Source organism: Amblyomma mixtum, chromosome 9, assembly GCF_055824585.1.
Source record: "Amblyomma mixtum isolate Tamu chromosome 9, ASM5582458v1, whole genome shotgun sequence".
In the NCBI taxonomy this organism is placed as follows: Eukaryota; Metazoa; Arthropoda; class Arachnida; order Ixodida; family Ixodidae; genus Amblyomma; species Amblyomma mixtum.
The window spans coordinates 78,095,037-78,113,296 of NC_143020.1; the positions used below are offsets into that span (position 1 = coordinate 78,095,037).

General features: G+C 46.8%; 1 protein-coding gene across 4 annotated transcripts in view; it reads left to right on the forward strand.

Moving 5' to 3' along the window:
- Nucleotides 1-17,208, forward strand: part of LOC149329807 (uncharacterized) — a 58,849-nt gene extending 41,641 nt beyond the window's left edge. For all 4 annotated transcript variants that reach the window (XM_089559638.1, XM_089559640.1, XM_089559641.1 and 1 more), the window contains 3 exons: nucleotides 4,786-4,944; nucleotides 8,464-8,500; nucleotides 16,970-17,208. In XM_089559638.1, coding sequence (XP_089415764.1) covers nucleotides 4,786-4,944; nucleotides 8,464-8,500; nucleotides 16,970-16,989 — 216 coding nt within the window. In that variant the 3' untranslated portion in view covers nucleotides 16,990-17,208. The remainder of the gene's footprint in view (nucleotides 1-4,785; nucleotides 4,945-8,463; nucleotides 8,501-16,969) is intronic.
- Nucleotides 17,209-18,260: the final 1,052 nt, after the last annotated feature.

The following is an 18,260-nucleotide window of genomic DNA, read 5'->3' on the forward strand; positions in this document are numbered from 1 at the left end:
ATACCATTCAAAACATCACAATTTACACCGACTCTCTCACGGTAATCACCACACCACATTCGTCAAATGCAATAGAACCCTTGATGAGAAATATCGCACATAATATAGTGACAACTGAAAAAAGGACATGTCATGAAGTTTTTTTTTTTTGTACCCAGCCACCTAGGAAAGAAAGGCAACGAAAGAGCTGATATGTGTGTCACTGCAGGCCGTGGGCAAGTATACCACCTAAAGATTGTAGAAAATTTGCAGGGACAAATATGAGAGCAAGATAACAGGCTTTGTGCGAAAACAAAGAATAAAAGATGCATCACATGAAGATGATCAATGAGAATAGAAATCCATGCAGTCATCAAGAACGCTTCTTCGAAGTAATTTTGTGTTTCCTTCGAACCAGACACACACATCTGACGCACATCATTCTCATGATACAAGATGAAGCAGTATGTGAAGCATGTAGAGTTGAGCTCACAATAAACCACATCTTACTCCCGAGTGCAAAACTAAAGAAGTTACGCTGAAAATATTTTACGCGTTTTTGACAGATTTCTCCTAGCAGATATTGCACACGTCGAAACCTTTTAGATTTTTATTTTCCTAAACCAATCAATGTTCCGATAGCAGTTATATTATATAAAAACTTTTTAACTCCATCCTACAGCTGACATATCCAACCTTGTGTTTGGCGCATGGTGGCCTTAAGTGAATATGCGTTATAAAACCCAACACAGCACAACGAAATCCTCAGTTCACTTCACACGCATTCAAGGTCATGTTGACCGCGGTAAAATACTTCATCAGGCCCCTAAGTTGCGCACTTATGTGTGCGCAACATGCAATCATTCCTGAAACTCAGCTATAAATTTGTAATCCGCGGATGTGGTTCGCTAAAACAAAATGAGACGTTGTTTACATTTAGGCTGAAAGCTTTCACGCCTAACTGTACATGGTATACTGCACTTCCAGCATAACCCAACCATTATAATGAACTTTCGCCCATTACCATTCTCCTTTTCGAGTTCCCTTCACACGCTTTAGTTCATAGTAGATCGCAACATTTCTTAGCATATTTCGTTGCCCGAATTGACTGTGCCGGTCTAGCATGTAAAAAGAAGTCTACGTAGTTGCAAGCACGAGCACCATGACCGTTTAGGCTACCTAAACCACACATCTGATGGCATTGACACGGATAAGCCCGCTCCCACTGCTCATTCCATATGTGACATGGTGTGCTTACCGACAGGGCTCTTATTTGAATCGAGATGTGTAATCTGCAACTCTACTTTTTGTTTAAGGACTGAAATATTTTCTAAGGCAATGGAACTTTATACCGGCTTATAACTGGAGATATGGCAAAAATTGTTGTCCCATTTAACAACAAAAATGAGCATTTCAACGTAGCTCAATCTAAGATCCTTTTACACAGCTTTAAAAATAGTCAATGGAGATTGATTATCAGGCATTGCGAACCTACATGAAAGTGATCACTTTCTATGAACCGAGGCCTGTGAAACTCTCCACATGATTTCGTAAACCTCAGCAACAAGAGAAAAAGTTCAACAACCATGGTAAGGTGAATAGAAGCCTAGACATTTGTTCACTGGCACAGCTTCTCTATCAAAAATATCCGTGATGAGCTCGAACATTACATTTGTACCCTCCTTTGGTCTAATACAACTCAAGAACGAAAGGTGGACTGCCTCTCAAGAGAGGTCCTCCGCTCAGTCCTAGCTATCGGTTCTAATGAAGCCGCAAAGTATCACCTCAGGTTTAACCGGTGATCAATGACGCATGCCTCCATGAATGGACTAACCGAACCAGCATAACAATCGGTTAATCGAATTGGCTGGAGGGCCATTGTGAAGGGTATTTGCCACTGCATTCTTGAGTTGTGCTTGACTACAGACTATGTGGCCGTGGCCAATATTTCGTGCCAAGAGAAAGCACTTGTATTTATTCATGACAGCGCGGGAAGGTTTACAAAACAAAATTATGAACAAAACTGTTAAGGGAGAAAAAAGGACTTCTGCTACGGGAAGAGCTGCAGTTGATTATGCACCGGCTTAATCAAGACGAACAAATAGATACGGGCTAGGAGTCTATGTGGATAGCCGATAACCAATGAATCCGAGCGCACATCCGAGGAAGATACGTTGATGACCAATGAGTAATTGCTCCCTTATTACAAGATACATTATAAATTTAATTTTTGAGACGTGAGTGCCGTTTTAGGACGCCACGAATACCACTGGAGGTCAATGCAGGATGCCTTTTCATGCATAGACGCCAACTTTGTTGACGAGGGCGATAATAGCTGCGGTGAATGCTAATTGGGTGTATTTTGCCCCAAAGCATTTGATTAGTTATATATAATAAGATGATTCTTTTATCCCCAAACACCTCAGTTCTTTTCCTCGACGTTCCGTAAGGAGCGCTCGGCAAAAAAGCCAAATTTTTGAAAGAAATATATTTAGTGCAGCGGTTCTGTAGCAAGAGATCAGCAGTAGGCTGTTTACCTGATCATTCTCCACGCATATCGCAGCGCCGCAAGAACAGATTGATTTTCAGCCAGTTATGAGGTGCACTGTGGGTTAAGCCGGCAAAAGTTATCCAAGGTGCAAGCCCATTAGAAACCAATCATTCAGAAAGCAATCAAACTGGACGAGTTGGCACGGATCCACGTTAGCGATGCACCTGAAGCACGAGGACGGAGATGGAGAAAGACAGGACTGGTGCTCAATATGAACTGACAAAAATTTATAGGGGCACCTTTTGATCCTTGTGATACGGTTTGAATCTCGATGTTGCTTCACGTGCTCTTTTTCTGGCTGAATCCTGTAATCATGAATTGGGCGGCGCCTGTCATGTACTTTTTGCTATTTTGTTTCGTTTTCTGTTTTGCATCCATTGAGTGCCCCAATAAATGTTTGGCAGTTGATAGTGAGCACCTGTTCTGTCTTTCTACGTCTCCATCCGCGTTCTTTTGATGCCTCGTTAACATGGGTGTACACTTTATCACGGTATCCCATTAACAATGTTGTGTTGTCATTCGCAGATAATAAGAAGCTCTATGCAAGTTCCATAAAAACCGCTAGGCCCTGCCACAGCAAAACCGATCAGTCACCGCTCTTGTAAACGAGGGCATTTCTAATCAATCCCTTCTTTGTCTGTCAAACCGGCATAACCTTGGAGAACTCAAGGAAGATACTAGAAAGCAAGATAGAAAGCTCCCGAAGCAGCACAGGTAATCCGCCCAATATTGGAAAGAGGTGGTATATATATATATATCAGATATACCAGTGCTTGTGCAAACTAATTGAAACTTGAAATCACGGTTACCGCTTTGCCACATCTTTAGACGCATCCGTAACTTGAATTAGATCTTGGTAAAATTCATGTAATTTCAAAATAACGAAATGCTCGTTTTCTTTATTCGAGCGTTAATGTGAACATCACAATTATTGGGGTATAATGGCAGCCTCTCTTGGTGATTGGCTTGCTTGGTGATTGCCATGCCAGCCACCTGACAGCAGGAGAATATCGCAGCCCTCTAGACGTCAAGATAGTCATACTTCCGAGTGAGATGCGTGCAGGCGGGTCTGCCAGGTGCTACTCTGGTCGTCACCGCAAACAAGCTTTCGAATATTTCTCTGGCTTTCGATTGACATTATTTTTGTTCATGCTTCCACTGCAAGAACCGGTTGAAGTTTTCTTGTTCTGCTTTACTACCTTTACTCAAAGAAGAGCAGAGAAACTATGGCCGACTTCTCACCGTCATCATTTGCCTTTTGCAGGACTGTGAAAACAGTAAATGATGTCCTAAAAGCGGCTTTAACGCAACTGCGTTGTCCTTGTTCGGTTAATCGCGTGGAACTAGATTGTCAAGCGCTCGGCCTGAAGAAGCCCCACGTGGCTTTAACCAAAGCTCCTAACTATATGGAGGCTTGCTTCGGGTTAAAATTATTACATTTCCGCAAGAAGCTGCAGGAACGCTGACTGTCATTCCGGGCTTTCCATTTTCTTTAATTTTCAAAATAAAGATGTTCTGGTATATTCAAAACCTCATAATCCGATTCTCGTTATCTATATTTGTAACACAGAATAATTGCAGACAATAGAGAATAAAAGAATAATTAATTACCGTACAGTGATTACATATCAGTAATTCATTAAAGTTTCTGCAGTGAATAAAATTAAACCCCTTGCATTTTTTCGTATGAAAGAGATTACGTTTGGAATTCCCGTTTTGTTGACACCGTTCCCACGACTTGTGTCTGGCGTACAGTGGTGAGCAGCCTTGTCTAGAGCGCTCGGGCGGTGCACTTCCTTGCAAACAAATCCAGATTTTGTAGCAGCCTCTAGGGTCCAGCTGCAACGCTTGCACGGAAGTAGCGCCAGATAGCCTCGTAAACAAAGCAGGCACGAAAACTTTGCCCTGTAATGAGGGGCTGCTCTCTAATTTCGGATTTTGTAGCAGTCTCTAGGGTCCAGCTGCAACGCTTGCACGGAAGTAGCGCCAGATAGCCTCGTAAACAAAGCAGGCACGAAATCTTTGCCCTGTAATGAGGGGCTGCTCTCTAATTTCGGTTTTTGTTACCAAGTGCGCACTGCTCAAGCGCTCTAGACAAGGCTGCTCACCACTGTACTTAAGTATGCCTGTTGCAAGGAATGATACGTGCACTGTCCCAGTGTGCCGTTCAGCTTCGCCTCTGGAAGGACATGTGAAATTCTAATAGCAAGTTGTATTAGACACATAGTTACTAATTATGTGGTTGCGTTTTGCAGGTAAAGGCGCGTACACCAAGGGATGATCCAGTTATCAGCTGTCCATACTGCGACGACAGGATGCACAGTTGCAACATAGAGCTTCACAAGAGGAATTGTTCGGAATATCCAGTATTATGTAAATACTGTTATACAGAGGTGCCAAAATCCGAGAAAGAGGTGAGAACACCCTTAATAAATCTTCATGGTTTTTTTTATACACTGCTGATTCCAAACGAATATCAGTGACTAGGCTGTTTTGAATGATATATTGACAAAAAATCACAGCGATATATAGTTACCTGACGTGTTGGCAGTGCGGTAGCGTTCGAACTGTTAATGTTTTCGGTGAAAGTAACGTCCCATCCGGTCTGTTGATGTCACTTGCGTCCAGCCAGTGGACGAATTTTATGACCGGCTAAATTTTTCCTAAGTAGGGCTTTTAATGGTCTCCCAGTGAAATCGGTTTTCTTACTCGTGATGGCTCCTTTGCCAACTAACTTCGCGGAAACATCATTCAAGCTTTAGACACGAAACCTTCTAGCCATACGGGGAGTAATGCACTGATGCAGCATCTCTCAAGTGCTCGACATCTGGTTAGCACGAAATGCGATTGACTTTGCCAGATTCGAATTGAAGGAATACTTGTGGACTTCCTGATGACACGCGCATTGGATCGCGGCCATGGGTTATGGGTCATACAAGTAAAAAAATTGTTTTGCTTTGTTGGGGTTTAACGTCCCAAAGCAAATCAGGCTATGAGGGACGCCGTAGTGAAGGGCTCCGAAAATTTCGACCGCCTGAGGTTCTTTAACGTGCACTGACATCGCACAGCAAACGTAAAAAAGTAACAGGAGTGGAAAATTAAATTAAGAAGCTCTTCAAGATATTTGGCTGAACTAAGTGAGGAAATTTTTGATAGGTTTCCCAGAGCCACCTCTCTGATTGGAGATCTTGGGGGAGAAAGGCTGTACACAGTGTAACGGACGTTAGACTGTGCAACCGGTACAAAACAGACTATTTAATAGAACTAAAGTGCAGATTGCGTTTTATGTCATGTAAGCAAGAACAACTTCCTCGTCCTCATCAGCGCACTCCTGGGAAGATTTCAGGCTCACGCCGTAAATGTTCAGCTTCGCACTATCCCCTGCAAAGACGCACTTAGCGAGTTCACGTGCTAGTTTCTAAAAAAAAACAACACGAAAAATGCGAGCAGCAGAAATGAAAACCTACAACTACAGAGCGGAAGCTATACCGAAGACCGAAGCAGCCGCGTGGCGCGGTTGTGGGCGGGGCGAAGGGACGAAAAACGGCTATTAGTCGGCGCAGGCTACGTTCGCATTTCGAAAGCATCCCAAAATCTCAAACGTATTCACGGAGCTTCATCGAGTGGAATGTCATCTGAGCCGAATGCCGTTGAAAAACTTCACGCAGCAGCGCAACTTCTTCAGTCGAGCAGAATGATATTTCGTTAGAAGTCATTCGAAACACCCGTGTAGCATGGGTATTAGCCATCCATTGAATGCGAAGTTTGAACACTTGTGCGCCTAGTGAATGGCCGGGGACAGCCACGAAATGAGACCGACTCGGTGACTAGATCTAAGTATGAAACGCTAAGCATCATCTAAACATGAAAGATGGAAATGTGAAGTGGATTGCGGTAAAGGCGCAGCGCAGTTAAGGTTGGTACAAAGATGGTGGCAGCCGCATACCGGGGCTGACTAGTGCCTTTGCCCGATGAACATGCCTTCACCTTCACCCGCATCTCTCCTTCGAGCCAGGAAGCGTATATAGCTTCCTTGACTGCTCCGGCTGCTGAGGAGCTACCGTCAGCTTATTCTCCTGTATAGACCGCGCCCTAATCTTCCTTAGCCGCTTTCGGTGCTTTGCGAGCATTCGCATTCAGCCGCATTTTCTCTTCAGGTAAGAGCAGCCCACTCAGCGAATGTCGCTGCTTTCTCTGCCAGACGCATCATAGCTCTTTGTCGCCCTTGGCTGGCTTGAGTGACGTATTTGGCCACTTAGGCCGCCATCAAACCTTTTTGTCAGTGGATATACGAGGGGGAATCCAAAAGAAACCGGACTTATTTTTGTTTGAACTTATTTGTTCACATTTTAAGCACAAACCTTCAATCTCCTTCAAAGTATTCCCCACTTGCAATGATACGCTTGTCGAATCTATCATTCCATTTTTCAAAACATTGTTTAAATTCATCTTTTGTGATGCTTGACAGTGCCTCCGTCGTTTTTTTCATCACCTCAGCAACATCAGCGAAACGTTTTCCATTCACCTATTTTTTCATTCTAGGAAACACAGAAAGTAGCACGGGGCAAGGTCGGGAGAGTATGAGGGTTGAGGAATAGGGGTCATGCCATTTTTGGTCCAAAATTGTCGTAGAGACAGGGCTGTGTGAGCAGGGGCATTGCCATGATGCAAAAACCAGTCACCCGACCGCCACAAATCTGCCCGCTTCCAACGCACACTGTTGCCCAATCTTTTCAAAACATCCAAGTAGAAAGCCTGGCTAACTGTCTGACCCTGCGGAACAAATTCTCAATGGACGACTCCTCTCACGTCGAAAAAACAAATCAGCATTCTTTTGAGGTTTGGTTTCACCTGACGATCTTTCTTGAGGAGAGGTGAATTTGAAGTTTTCCATTGGCATGATTGTTGCTTTGATTCAGGATTCGATTCAGCAACACTTGAGTTGTCCCCATAGCATCGACCTTGTACGTCTTTCTTAATATTTCAAGAGTTTCCATTCAACTTTTTCCGAGCAAAAATCAGAATTTCACCGGCGCACGCTGTTCACGAAAATCAGCCATTGCAAAAACGACATTCACACATAACAGTCGTCACTCTAAAACTCTGCCTAAACTAGTCTGACCTCCTTCAACGACGGCACTCGGCTTACTGACTCTGGAATGTTCGTTCTATGCGCTCCTAGTGGCAAAACGCGGTACCACAGCAGCTTTGCCGACCAAAAAATTTAGTCCGGTTTCTTTTGGGTACCCCCTCGTATGATGCGGTCTTGTACAAATATGGGCGAGCCTTTCTGTCTCTTCACTCATTCCGATCTACTGAACAGCCATGGCGGCGGTTTACGTCCACATCGCCAAGAAGGGGAGAGGCACTTCGGGAATGCATATTGCAGCTCTGCTCTGTTATGTTTGCGCACCGACATTAATGTTATTCTTGTACGAAATGCTCCATGTCAAGACAAAAAGTGAACTTTCTGAAGTATGTAAGAAATGTACATTAAGGTAAATAAGACCACTTCTCATATTAACGCCTGCTTTTTTAAAAGCTTATAAATGGACAATTAAAGGTTCGTTCAAGGCAGAAAAATTGCTAGAGCCCAAAATCTCGAGGTTTGCAAATCTGAAAACAAATTCGTAGCTAGCGGGGATTATAAGCATTTGCGGAAATCATATATTGTCGCCGTTTTCTTTTCTTCAATCGACTTGCTGCGTTGTTGCCTGAGATTCGGTTTTTACATCATATTTTTCGGCCATCGCGTATGTTTGTCCTTTTCATCTTAATTATTAGCGCTGCTTCAACTCTTCGTAATGTTTTTCCATGGTGTGCTCATTTCTTGAAGTGGCAAGCGCAGAAATTATGTTCATTTAAATCCGCTGATTGATTTCAAGAAGCCCGACAAGAAATAATCTTTTTACAGTTAAATTTTTACCTTTCAGGTTCACGAGCATTACTGTGAGGAGAATCCCGATCGCTGTGAGTATCTTCCATTTTCTAGCGGCAAGTTTGCATTAGTTGTAAACTCGAAAAATAGTTATAAAGTTGTAGACCAGTGATCTTATTTCTGCTATTCTTCTCGTCGTTTCGCACTTTTCTCATTTCTATAAAATGCCTTGAATAAAGCGCCCCCTAAACTGCACTTGCTTCAGGGGTTCTCTTCACATATATCAGAACTGAGCTTTAAAAAGACATACGCTTGTTTCAGCAGTTAGTGTAAAATTCAGTCCAAGATAAATGCTTATTTCACACCAGCACTCTTGTGTATCTGAAACATTGAAGTGTTTCAAATGTTGGAGCTCACTAGAAGTAGCATGTCTGCTATTGCTTTCAAGGCCAGGATTTGGTGCCAGTTATATTAAACGAATATATTTCAATTCCAGTGTACCGTAAGACTGTCCAGCAAATGGCTTAACAGCTGTCGCTCATTAGAAAATTTAACATGTAGCTGGTGCCCTAACTGATGGGACTGTAAAACAAATTTTCTCTTATAATTCTCTAGGGGGTGATTAGAATACAATAGTTTAATTACAGACTTAAAGCGAATCAGGCTCTCAGAATAAATAGTTTTGTCGGTTTTCGTGGTATACTATTTGCACTTCGTCACATTAATCCGATATCAAAAAATTAAGGGGGCACTTTCACTGTCTAAAGTGCGTAGAGGAGAAAGCTTTTTCCAGATTACTTTGACTACCTCTGTGGCACTAGGGACGTCGCACACAATAAATGACTAATTATTAAGTTTGACAAATTACTAATTAATGGCTAAATACTGATTAATGACTGAGTACTAACTAACTGCTGATTAATGACGCTTAAGCTTCGACTTAAGGAGTGGAACGCGACAGCGTGTTGTACCGCTGCCAAGGAGTCCACGGAACACAACCACCCGTTCGGCGCGATGCCTTGTCCTTTGAACAACGCTTTTTGAGGAAAGGAAATGGCGCAGTAATTGTCTGTCATCTCGGTGTACACCTGAACCGCACCGTACAGGAAGAGAGGAAATGGGAGTGCAAGAAGAACGAGGCTGCGTCCGTCCGTGTGGGCAGCCGTGTCGACAGATGTGTCTGCGTTTTGACGGGTGTCCACCGAGATATGTGAGACAGTTACTGCGCAATTTCCTTTCTTCAAATACAATTTTCACTTTCTTCATTAAGGCCCTTCTTCCTTCTTTCTCTGCCACTTCCTCACTTCCTGTACGGCGCGGTTAAGGTGTCCACCGAGATGGCTGAAAATTACAGCGCCATTTCCTTTCCTCAAAAAGCGTTGCGTTCAAAGGGCATCGCGCCGAACGGATGGTGGCGTTCCGTGGACTCCTTGGCAGCGCTAAAACACGCTGTCGCGTTCCACTCCTAAAGGCGAAGCTTAAGCGCCATTAATTTGCAGTCAATTAGGGCAGAGTGATCAATCAGTAATTAGGGATTAAATAGTAATTTGTCTTTACTTCGTCATCAATTATGTGTGACGTTATCCAGTGGTGACGTCACCATTGTCACGTAGGCAAAGTGGTGCGGAAAACGCTTTCGCCTCTACGCACTTTAGACAGTCAAAGTGCCCCTTGAATTTTGCTGACAACCTTCTGTCGACTACAATGAGGCATCAAAGGCTTTCGCCTTAAAAAGCTCTTCAGGGGCTCTCAGTTGCTGTAAAGAGCAAATGTGTCCCACACACTTATTGCAGCCGCCGCGGTGGCTCAGCGGTTACGGTCCTCGGCTGCTGACCCGAAAGACGCGGGTTCGATACCGGCCGCGGCGGTCGTATTTCGATGGAGGCGAAATTGTTGAGGCCCGTGTACTGTCGATGTCAGTGCACGTTAAAGAACCACCGGTGGTCGAATTTTCCAGAGACCTTCACTACGGTGTCTCTCATAGCCTGAGTCGCTTTGGGACGTTAAACCCCATAAACTAACTACGGTGATTGCGAACTCCTAAAAATTTCTTTATGAAGCGAAAAGCTTCACTGCGAGGGTCGGAGCCGAGCTTCGCGTATGCCGTGAAACCGAATGGCGAGTTCTGCACATGCGCGAAACCGAGTGACGTCACGCGCGGCGCCGCCGCCGCCGGCTACTCCGCCGCCTGACCTTTCGGCGCAGCCGCACGCTACTGCGGATGTGCGCCGCCTCCTCGCCACCGTTGACCTTTCGTTGCAGCTGCGTCTTTACCACAGTTACTACGCATGCGGAAGGAGGGCTATATAACGCGCTTGCCTACACCGTTATCGTGGTGCCATGACGCCAAACAAAGCATAACTGCAGCTTTTCGCTTGTATATCCAGGCTTAGCCAGAGCTAAGCCACTGCCAATTTTTTTTCCCTTCCTCTTCTATACCCGATGTCACAAGTAGCTTTCCATTTCCCGGTCTCTGCAATTCAGACCTGTTTGTTGTTTTTTGTGTGATTATCTGTAATTATTCAGCATTAATTTCGGCGTCCGTTCCGCTCGGGTGTTGCGTATAGGGGGTGTGAATAGGAAGGGTGACCGAAGGGAAGCTGCCACCTATTCGGCTTTTTTTTTTTTGTGCGCTGTTCAACTAAGAAGGGAAACATGTTTTTAACTGCGCAATATTCATGGAATTGTACACTGTTGGACAGGAGCGTTGTAATAAAAAGGGCGTGCGTGAGCGGGCGCTGTGCAATACGCGTGAAAACAAGTTTTATGGTGTTAGATTTCTTTGGACGGCCCAGAGCGACACACGGGCGGTGAGCGACACCGCAGAGGAGGGCTATGGATTTATTTCGATCATCTGTGGTCCTTTAACCTGCAGTAATAACGCGCGCTGCAAGCGTGTATTTGATTTGGCCTCCATCGAAATACGGCCGCTATGGAACTCGCCTTCTCAGGCTCAGCAGCCGAACGTGGAAACTGTCGTTGGTTACATTCTGAGGAAATGTGTCATAATTAGGTAGTTATTTGCTTTTATTCATCAGAGTGGCACAAACCGTTTGTGGGTTCTCTAAAACTCACTCCTTATCCAACAATGACTTTGTCGACTGCGTCATGTGCTTACTGTGCTCTTTACCAAAATAATTTTATAAGGGGTAAGTGTTTCTCGAGGAATGTGCTTGCGCTTTAAAATTGCAGACAAATTTAGACAAAATTAAGAAATGCCGGCAGTTTGGAACAAGCTGACCGGCAAAGTTGGCTTCTAGAGGTGTCTGAGTCATGGTGGTAAGATATAGCTATCATTTTAAGAGAACGTTTCTACTTTAGTAGCTGTTCTGCAGCCTCCTGCGCTAATGCACTGCTCAGCACAAAAAAATTTGGCTTCGAATAATTTGCTTTTGAATCTCCTTAACATTCTCCCTGGAGGACTCCGTGCAGATCTATTTCTGTAAGAGTTCAATCTTACGGCTTCAATTCTTTCATGCTTGGAGTGCCAACTCCGAAGGCCCTTCCTGGGCGTATGCGCCCTGCGTCGGTGCTCTTGGCATACGCGGGAACGGGCGTCCAAAAGGGGCATGCATCTGCATTTCCTGGGTGCTGGCTGGCTCTTCAAGCCGTAAAGAAACATGTTTGGGGGGGGGGGGGGGGGGGGGAGGCGCTGAAAGGATAGCCGAAACTGCAAAGAAAAGTTTTCGGAACCTGAAAGAGCTTCAATCCATGAAAAAAAAAATCCCCGAGAGCACTGCTGTCCTCCAATTATCGTTATCCGGACCCCGGTTACGACGCGTGCGCCAGCGCCCGAGGTACTGTGGCGTCTCCTGCAGAGCGCATGCGCAGATCGGTTCTGGAGTACGCCAAGAGCGATGACGCTGCGCGCGTACTCCCAGGAAGGGCCCATGGAGTTTTCACTTGAGAGTTGTTCAACGCCGCTATAGCGAGCGCGAGGCGTTTCTAGCGTGCACGGCGACAAATTTAGCAGTGGCTTAGCTCTGCTATGCCAGGATATACGCAGCGTAAGCGGCTAACTGCCAAGCGACAACCTCGGAGTCTGAGGAATTTAGGTTTTCCAGTCTTCTCCGCCGACTAGCAGTGCCCCGACTCTCTCTAACATCCATGTAGAGCGCACTACATCAACCTTATGTTCCGGGCATTATATACGCACGGTGCGCCCTCCTCGCGCATGCGCAGTGTCGCGCGTAAAGACCCATCTCCATGGACACATCCGAGGCGCACCAGCGCAGCGCTTACGCGCCCAGCGCCACACCGCGACAAGCGTCGGAAAACGTATGCAGCTCGATGACCCGTCGCTGCTACCGCGTTCAGCTCGGCTCGGCGAAGCAAACGGCGCGAAGGGCCATACCGGACGCCGAGAGAACTACGTTCTCTGATTGGTTACACCGACCGCAAACCAGCGAGTCACTTCCGGCGCCGGCGCGAGCGAGGTGCGAGAGAGGCGCGAATATCTGACATGGACAGATATTTGCCAAGCGCCAGCGCCGGCTCGCGTCGGCGCGTCGCGCATGCGCAGACCGGCTCCGGCGTACGCTGGTACGCGTAGGCGCTGCGCTCGTGCGCCTCGGATGCGCCCATGGAGATGGGCCTTAAGTCATAAACAGCGGCGGACGAGCGCGGCTCCGGCGCGTCTGCCGATACTGTGACGTCACGCCTCGGCGGAGCGTCGGCGGCGGCGGCGAGGGCGACGCACGTGCGCCTCTCGTGACGTCACGCGGGTGCCGCGCATGCGAGGTATGGTCGGCGCACAGGGCACGCGAAGCTCCTTCCAACCCGCGTAGTGTAGCTTACGCTGCAAAAGAAAAGAAAACTAATACCCCTGTCACACGGGCATTTCGAAGGCCCTCGAATCGATAGTCTATCGACTCGAAGGCGATCGAGCGCTGCTACACGGTGTTAAGATCGGGGGACGCGGTCCTGGGAGCCAGATGTGACTCATCGCGAAGCAAGGGATACGACGAGGCCTGGCGCCGGCGGAGAAGCATAGACGACGACGGACCGGGGTGGTTCCACTCCGAACCACCGAACCTCCGAACCGATCAAAGGACGCTGTGTCCCACGGGCCTGGGCGAAATTACTACCAGACGTGGGTCCTCGTTAAGCAAAGATGCGGCGAGAGCTTGCGACAGCAGCAGCAATGGTGGAAGCAGAGATGCACAGGAAGCACGGCGGAAGCGGCGGTATACGTTGGCCGAGTCGGTCTTCGGGTCACCGGACGGGGTGATGCTACGCAAGGTCACGCTGAGCGCGGCTGCTAATTGAAAGACGCTGTGTACTCGAAGAGATCTCGTGCTTCGGCCATCCGGCGGGGGAGTTCGAGGGGGTTCATTCACCTGCGGGGAGACTGCGGGATACTCCTTTCCCGCGGCGGCAACGCACAGAAGACTAGCCGTAGTGGACAAGGCGACAACTCAGTGTTTGTTGATCTACCCCTTAGAGAGCATCAGCACCGCCCCTGCCGTGGGTGGTACCGCCAGCGTCATCAACTGCCCATCCGATTGGACAGAATACTTCGAACTGAATTCCCCAGTCAGGGATCTGGGGAATCATCATCATCAGCATCATCATCATCATCATCAGCCTGACTACACCCACTGCAGGGCAAAGGCCTCTCCCATGTCTCTCCAATTAACCCTGTCCTTTGTCAGTTGCCGCCACTGTATCCCCGCAAACTTCTTAATCTCATCCGCCCACCTAACTTCTGGGGAATACGAACCGTAATTAACGGGATGTTGTTTTGTGATCAGAGCATTCCCTTCTCATCTGTAAATATGTAGAATAAACCCTTCTCTACAGTTTCCTCGATAACGCAGTCCGACAACGTCATCCGGAGCCGGGACCTGCGGGGCTAAACGAGTTAGTCATCTCCAGGAACCCTCCGTCTTCAACTCTGGTTCCAGCGGTGGGATTGAAGTCCCCCATCTTTAACAACGGCCAGTTTGAATGGCCATCGAGTCAATAGTCTATCGAGTCGACGGAGCAGCCCGGAACTCTATCGAGATTTCGAAGGCTGGATGGATGGATGGATGATAATGGCTTTACCCTTTGTACCGGGCGGTAGCTTTCGCCACCTAGCCTATACTTCCCCCATTGTTAATTTATTTTTATTTTCCCTTTCTTTCCCTTTCGCTCTTACAATGTCTAATCTGTCTATCCTCTTCCCCTAGAAGTTCACCCCTCCCTTGATTTCCGCCACCAATCCTCCAACCTCCCCTTCGTCAATGTCACACTTTTCCCATCCACTCGCCCGTCCTCCCCAGTAAATCCCAGCGCTATCTCTATGGCCGTTGCTGCCCCCTCTGGGAGGGTTGGGCGGAGTTCTGCGCACCTCAGAACCAAGTGTTCTATGGTCTCCGTTTGCGTTTTACAAGCAGAGCACAAAATATCCACTTCTTCAAATTTGGACCTATACGTTTTTGTTCTCAGAGTCCCTGTCCTACCTGTCCTAGCCTCAAAAAGCAGTGAACTGCCCCGCGAATTATCGAATAATCGCTCTTTTTTGATGTCCTGTTTTCGTGTCCTATATATGCCTAGCGCCGATTTTTCCTGCGTTCTTTCTTTCCACATCTTTCTTTCCGTCTCCTTTACCTCCGCTTTCACGTTAGTATTTTGTTGTGTCCCATCCCTCACCCGTAAATACTTCATTCTTAGGTTTCGTGTTCTATTAGTCCATTTTGTGTTAATACTTTTCACGTACAGATACTTGTACACCTTTTTTGCCCACCTTGTTTCCTCCATTTCAGTGAGTCTCTGATCATATTTCAGTTTGCTGATGGCCTCCCGAACCTCGAACGACGCCCAACCCATATCTCCCTGGACTCCCTCATTCGGAGTGTTCCCATGGGCTCCCAAGGCTAGCCTTCCTACACTTCTTTGTCTGACCTCTAGGCCTTTGAGCATTGCCCAAGGTTGCTAGCATTGCTTCGAACGACAACAAACATGGCGGCGCCCTTCAAAGCCGGACCCCTCGCTTTGGACTAAATTCTAGTTGTTGCTGCCTTTTTCTGTCCGTTCACTGGTCATAAATGGGGCACCGGTCTTTCGTTTCGTCTCATCTTGCCTACGAGAAAACTTATAAGTGATAAATTTACTTTATTTTTTATTTAGAGTGACGATTCTGCCGCTGTTAGGCCTAAGAGAGTCGGTTTGTTGACAGTAATGGTTCCCGTTTTGACAACCAGATGGCGCCACTAGAGGCTGAGTTTATTTTTGCGTCTCTGCTAGCATACGCTGAACTAAATGTGGGAATGCGCCTGCGTTTAGCGTACGTAAGCGTGCATACGCTCGTGGTACGTAGAGAGCATAAATTTATGCGCTTTTCTCACTGTATCTGTGTACGTCGCGAGCTGCGACGTGGTGCGCACAGCGAGAAGCAGCAGCGGCGCGGCCGTTCCAACTCGCCCGGGCGTCAACAGATGATAACAGGTCCTAGTTTTTGCGGCGAGCGAATCCGCTTCGCTTGCCGGGTTTTTTAACAAGTGTGAACGCGCCTTATGACTGCAAAAAAGTGTATATCAACATTTAGTTAAGTTTCGTCAATATATTTTTGTTATTTGTGCGAAACCGAACGTAGCGATTGTGGCGCCACACGAGCTTGGCGTAAGACGCGAGAACGATTTCAATGGCCATTGAGATTTGCCGTGTAGCAGCAACACAACTCCCTCGAGTTGGATGGCGATCGAAAATCTCGAAGGCCCTCGACTCGATGGCCATTGAAACTGGCCGTGTGACAGGGGTGTAACTCCCGCAAACATTCCCGAAGCGCGCGTGGATGTTCAGAGGCCAAGACCTCCTCCCCCGCAACCTTGGCGAAGCGGGGCGAGCCAACGCCAACGCCACCTAGAGGATTGGGCGAGCGCGTACAGATTTTCGAGAAAATTCTTGCGCTCTCGAGAAGACAGGGCGAGGGAGATGTGGCTTAGCGTGTGCTGCGACTCCTCCTCCTCCTTCTCCTCCTCTCTCTCTCTCTCCCTCGGGGCCCTCGGTTGGTTGTAGGAAGTTCGAAGAAGGTTATTTAGAGCGATTTGCATATTCTACGCGATTATAGGCCAGGCTTCACGCAGCAATGAAGGGAGGCATCGGCTTTCGCAAGCCGTGTAGAGAAAGGTTGGAGCTCGAGTGTGCTTTTGTGTCAGCTTTGGTAGCTGGGGTGTTTTTGGTCAGGCTGCGCTAAGCGATGTAGGCTGGCCCGGGCTTTCGGCAAGCCGTGTAGAATGAGCTTGGAGCTCGAGTGTTACTCTTGTGAAAGCTTTGGTGGCTGAGTGCGTAGCCCCTGTTTTTTCTGTGTGTATTTGTTTCTGTACAGTTTTTTAAGCGCTATAAAACTCCAGTTCCACTGTTTGTCCGTGTATCATAGTCCGTCGATCTTCTCGTTGTCTGGTCCAACGCCAAATAAACGAGCACCTCGAAGAAAGCGAGGTGTGAAGAAGGAAGAACTTGACATCTTTACTAGTTATACTTTTGCAGTCAGGTTGCGACTGCGTTTTTTCGTTCATTCTATGTAGGGTAGCTCATGTGATTAAGTACACACGCGGTATGCAAATCTTCTTTTCCAGATTATGATGGCTACTTATGATCACCGAGAAAGAAAGAACAGCATGTCACTGGATACTCTTGTTAGGAGAAAGGAAGATCTTGCAAGAAGACCCCCGGTACCGAGACCAAGAAGCGTTCTCAGATACTTTTCGATGCTAGAGCGAAGATTATGAGATTGATCTTATCAGCCATATTGACAACTTCAGCAATCTTGGAAGTGTTGTGCATAATAAATAAACAAATGCTTTGGTTTGGTTTACTTAACGTCCCAAAGCTACTCAGACTATGAGAGACGCCGCAGTGGATGGCTCCGTAAATTTCGACCACCTGGGGTTCTTTAACGTGCACTGACATCGCACAGTACACGGGCCTATAGAATTTCTCCTCCAAAGAAATTCGACCGCCGCGGCCGGGATCTAACCCGTGTCCTCCAAATTGACTATAGCAACCTTGGAAGCACTGTGCATAATAAATAAACAAATGAGTTACATTACTTTTCTGGCTGATTGAAAACAATTGTTTGAAACCCCATTTGAAACATGTTCCAGCGAAAGTATTGTTATGTCAAAACCATGAGGTGAAAGGAAGTAATGAAATTTTTTTTCTAATTAACAAAAGTACTTACTGAGATATCCGCTGTGGGTCCAGATACTTGACCTGTGGTTGCCGAGAAATGATTGGCTGATGCCGCGGTATACATAGAGGGCTATACGTCGAGGTAACGAAGTGTATATCCCTATCGGGGCGATGGCTCTCCCGCGTCGAACGACTGGACTAGCAAGTTTCGATGATTAGCGCTGATTAACTTGAAATGCTAAAGAAAAGTTCGAAACGCTAGTTGAACTGAACAAACCGGTACACAGTAACTAAGAATAAATACCAAAACAGTAAGTTCTACCCAAGTGTGTGCAAAAGCTTCCGAGAAAAGGTGCCGAGCAGTAGTCGAAAATTGGCATTTCCCCTCTTTCCACCGTTGGCCCCCGAAAAACGCTCTCAAATACGTTTTCCCAGAATCATGGAGGGTATCGGAAATGCGCTCCTCAGAGCCAATAAGCATTCTTTTAAATTGAAGGAGCCAATTGCACGGCAGTCCCCACGAGACTGTTGACTCACGAGCACCGCTTGTCCACGAAGACGTACGCATTACCATTTGTAGTCAGGCACACAGGAAAAAAAACACAAAAACTGCAACCGAAATTCAACGAACGCGAACCTACAGTCGCCACAGCACACAACGCTCAGTCCACGCTTTCAGCATTCTCTACCCATTGCTATGCTATGCCTGATTGCTATGTTTTAAGGCCCTGTTTC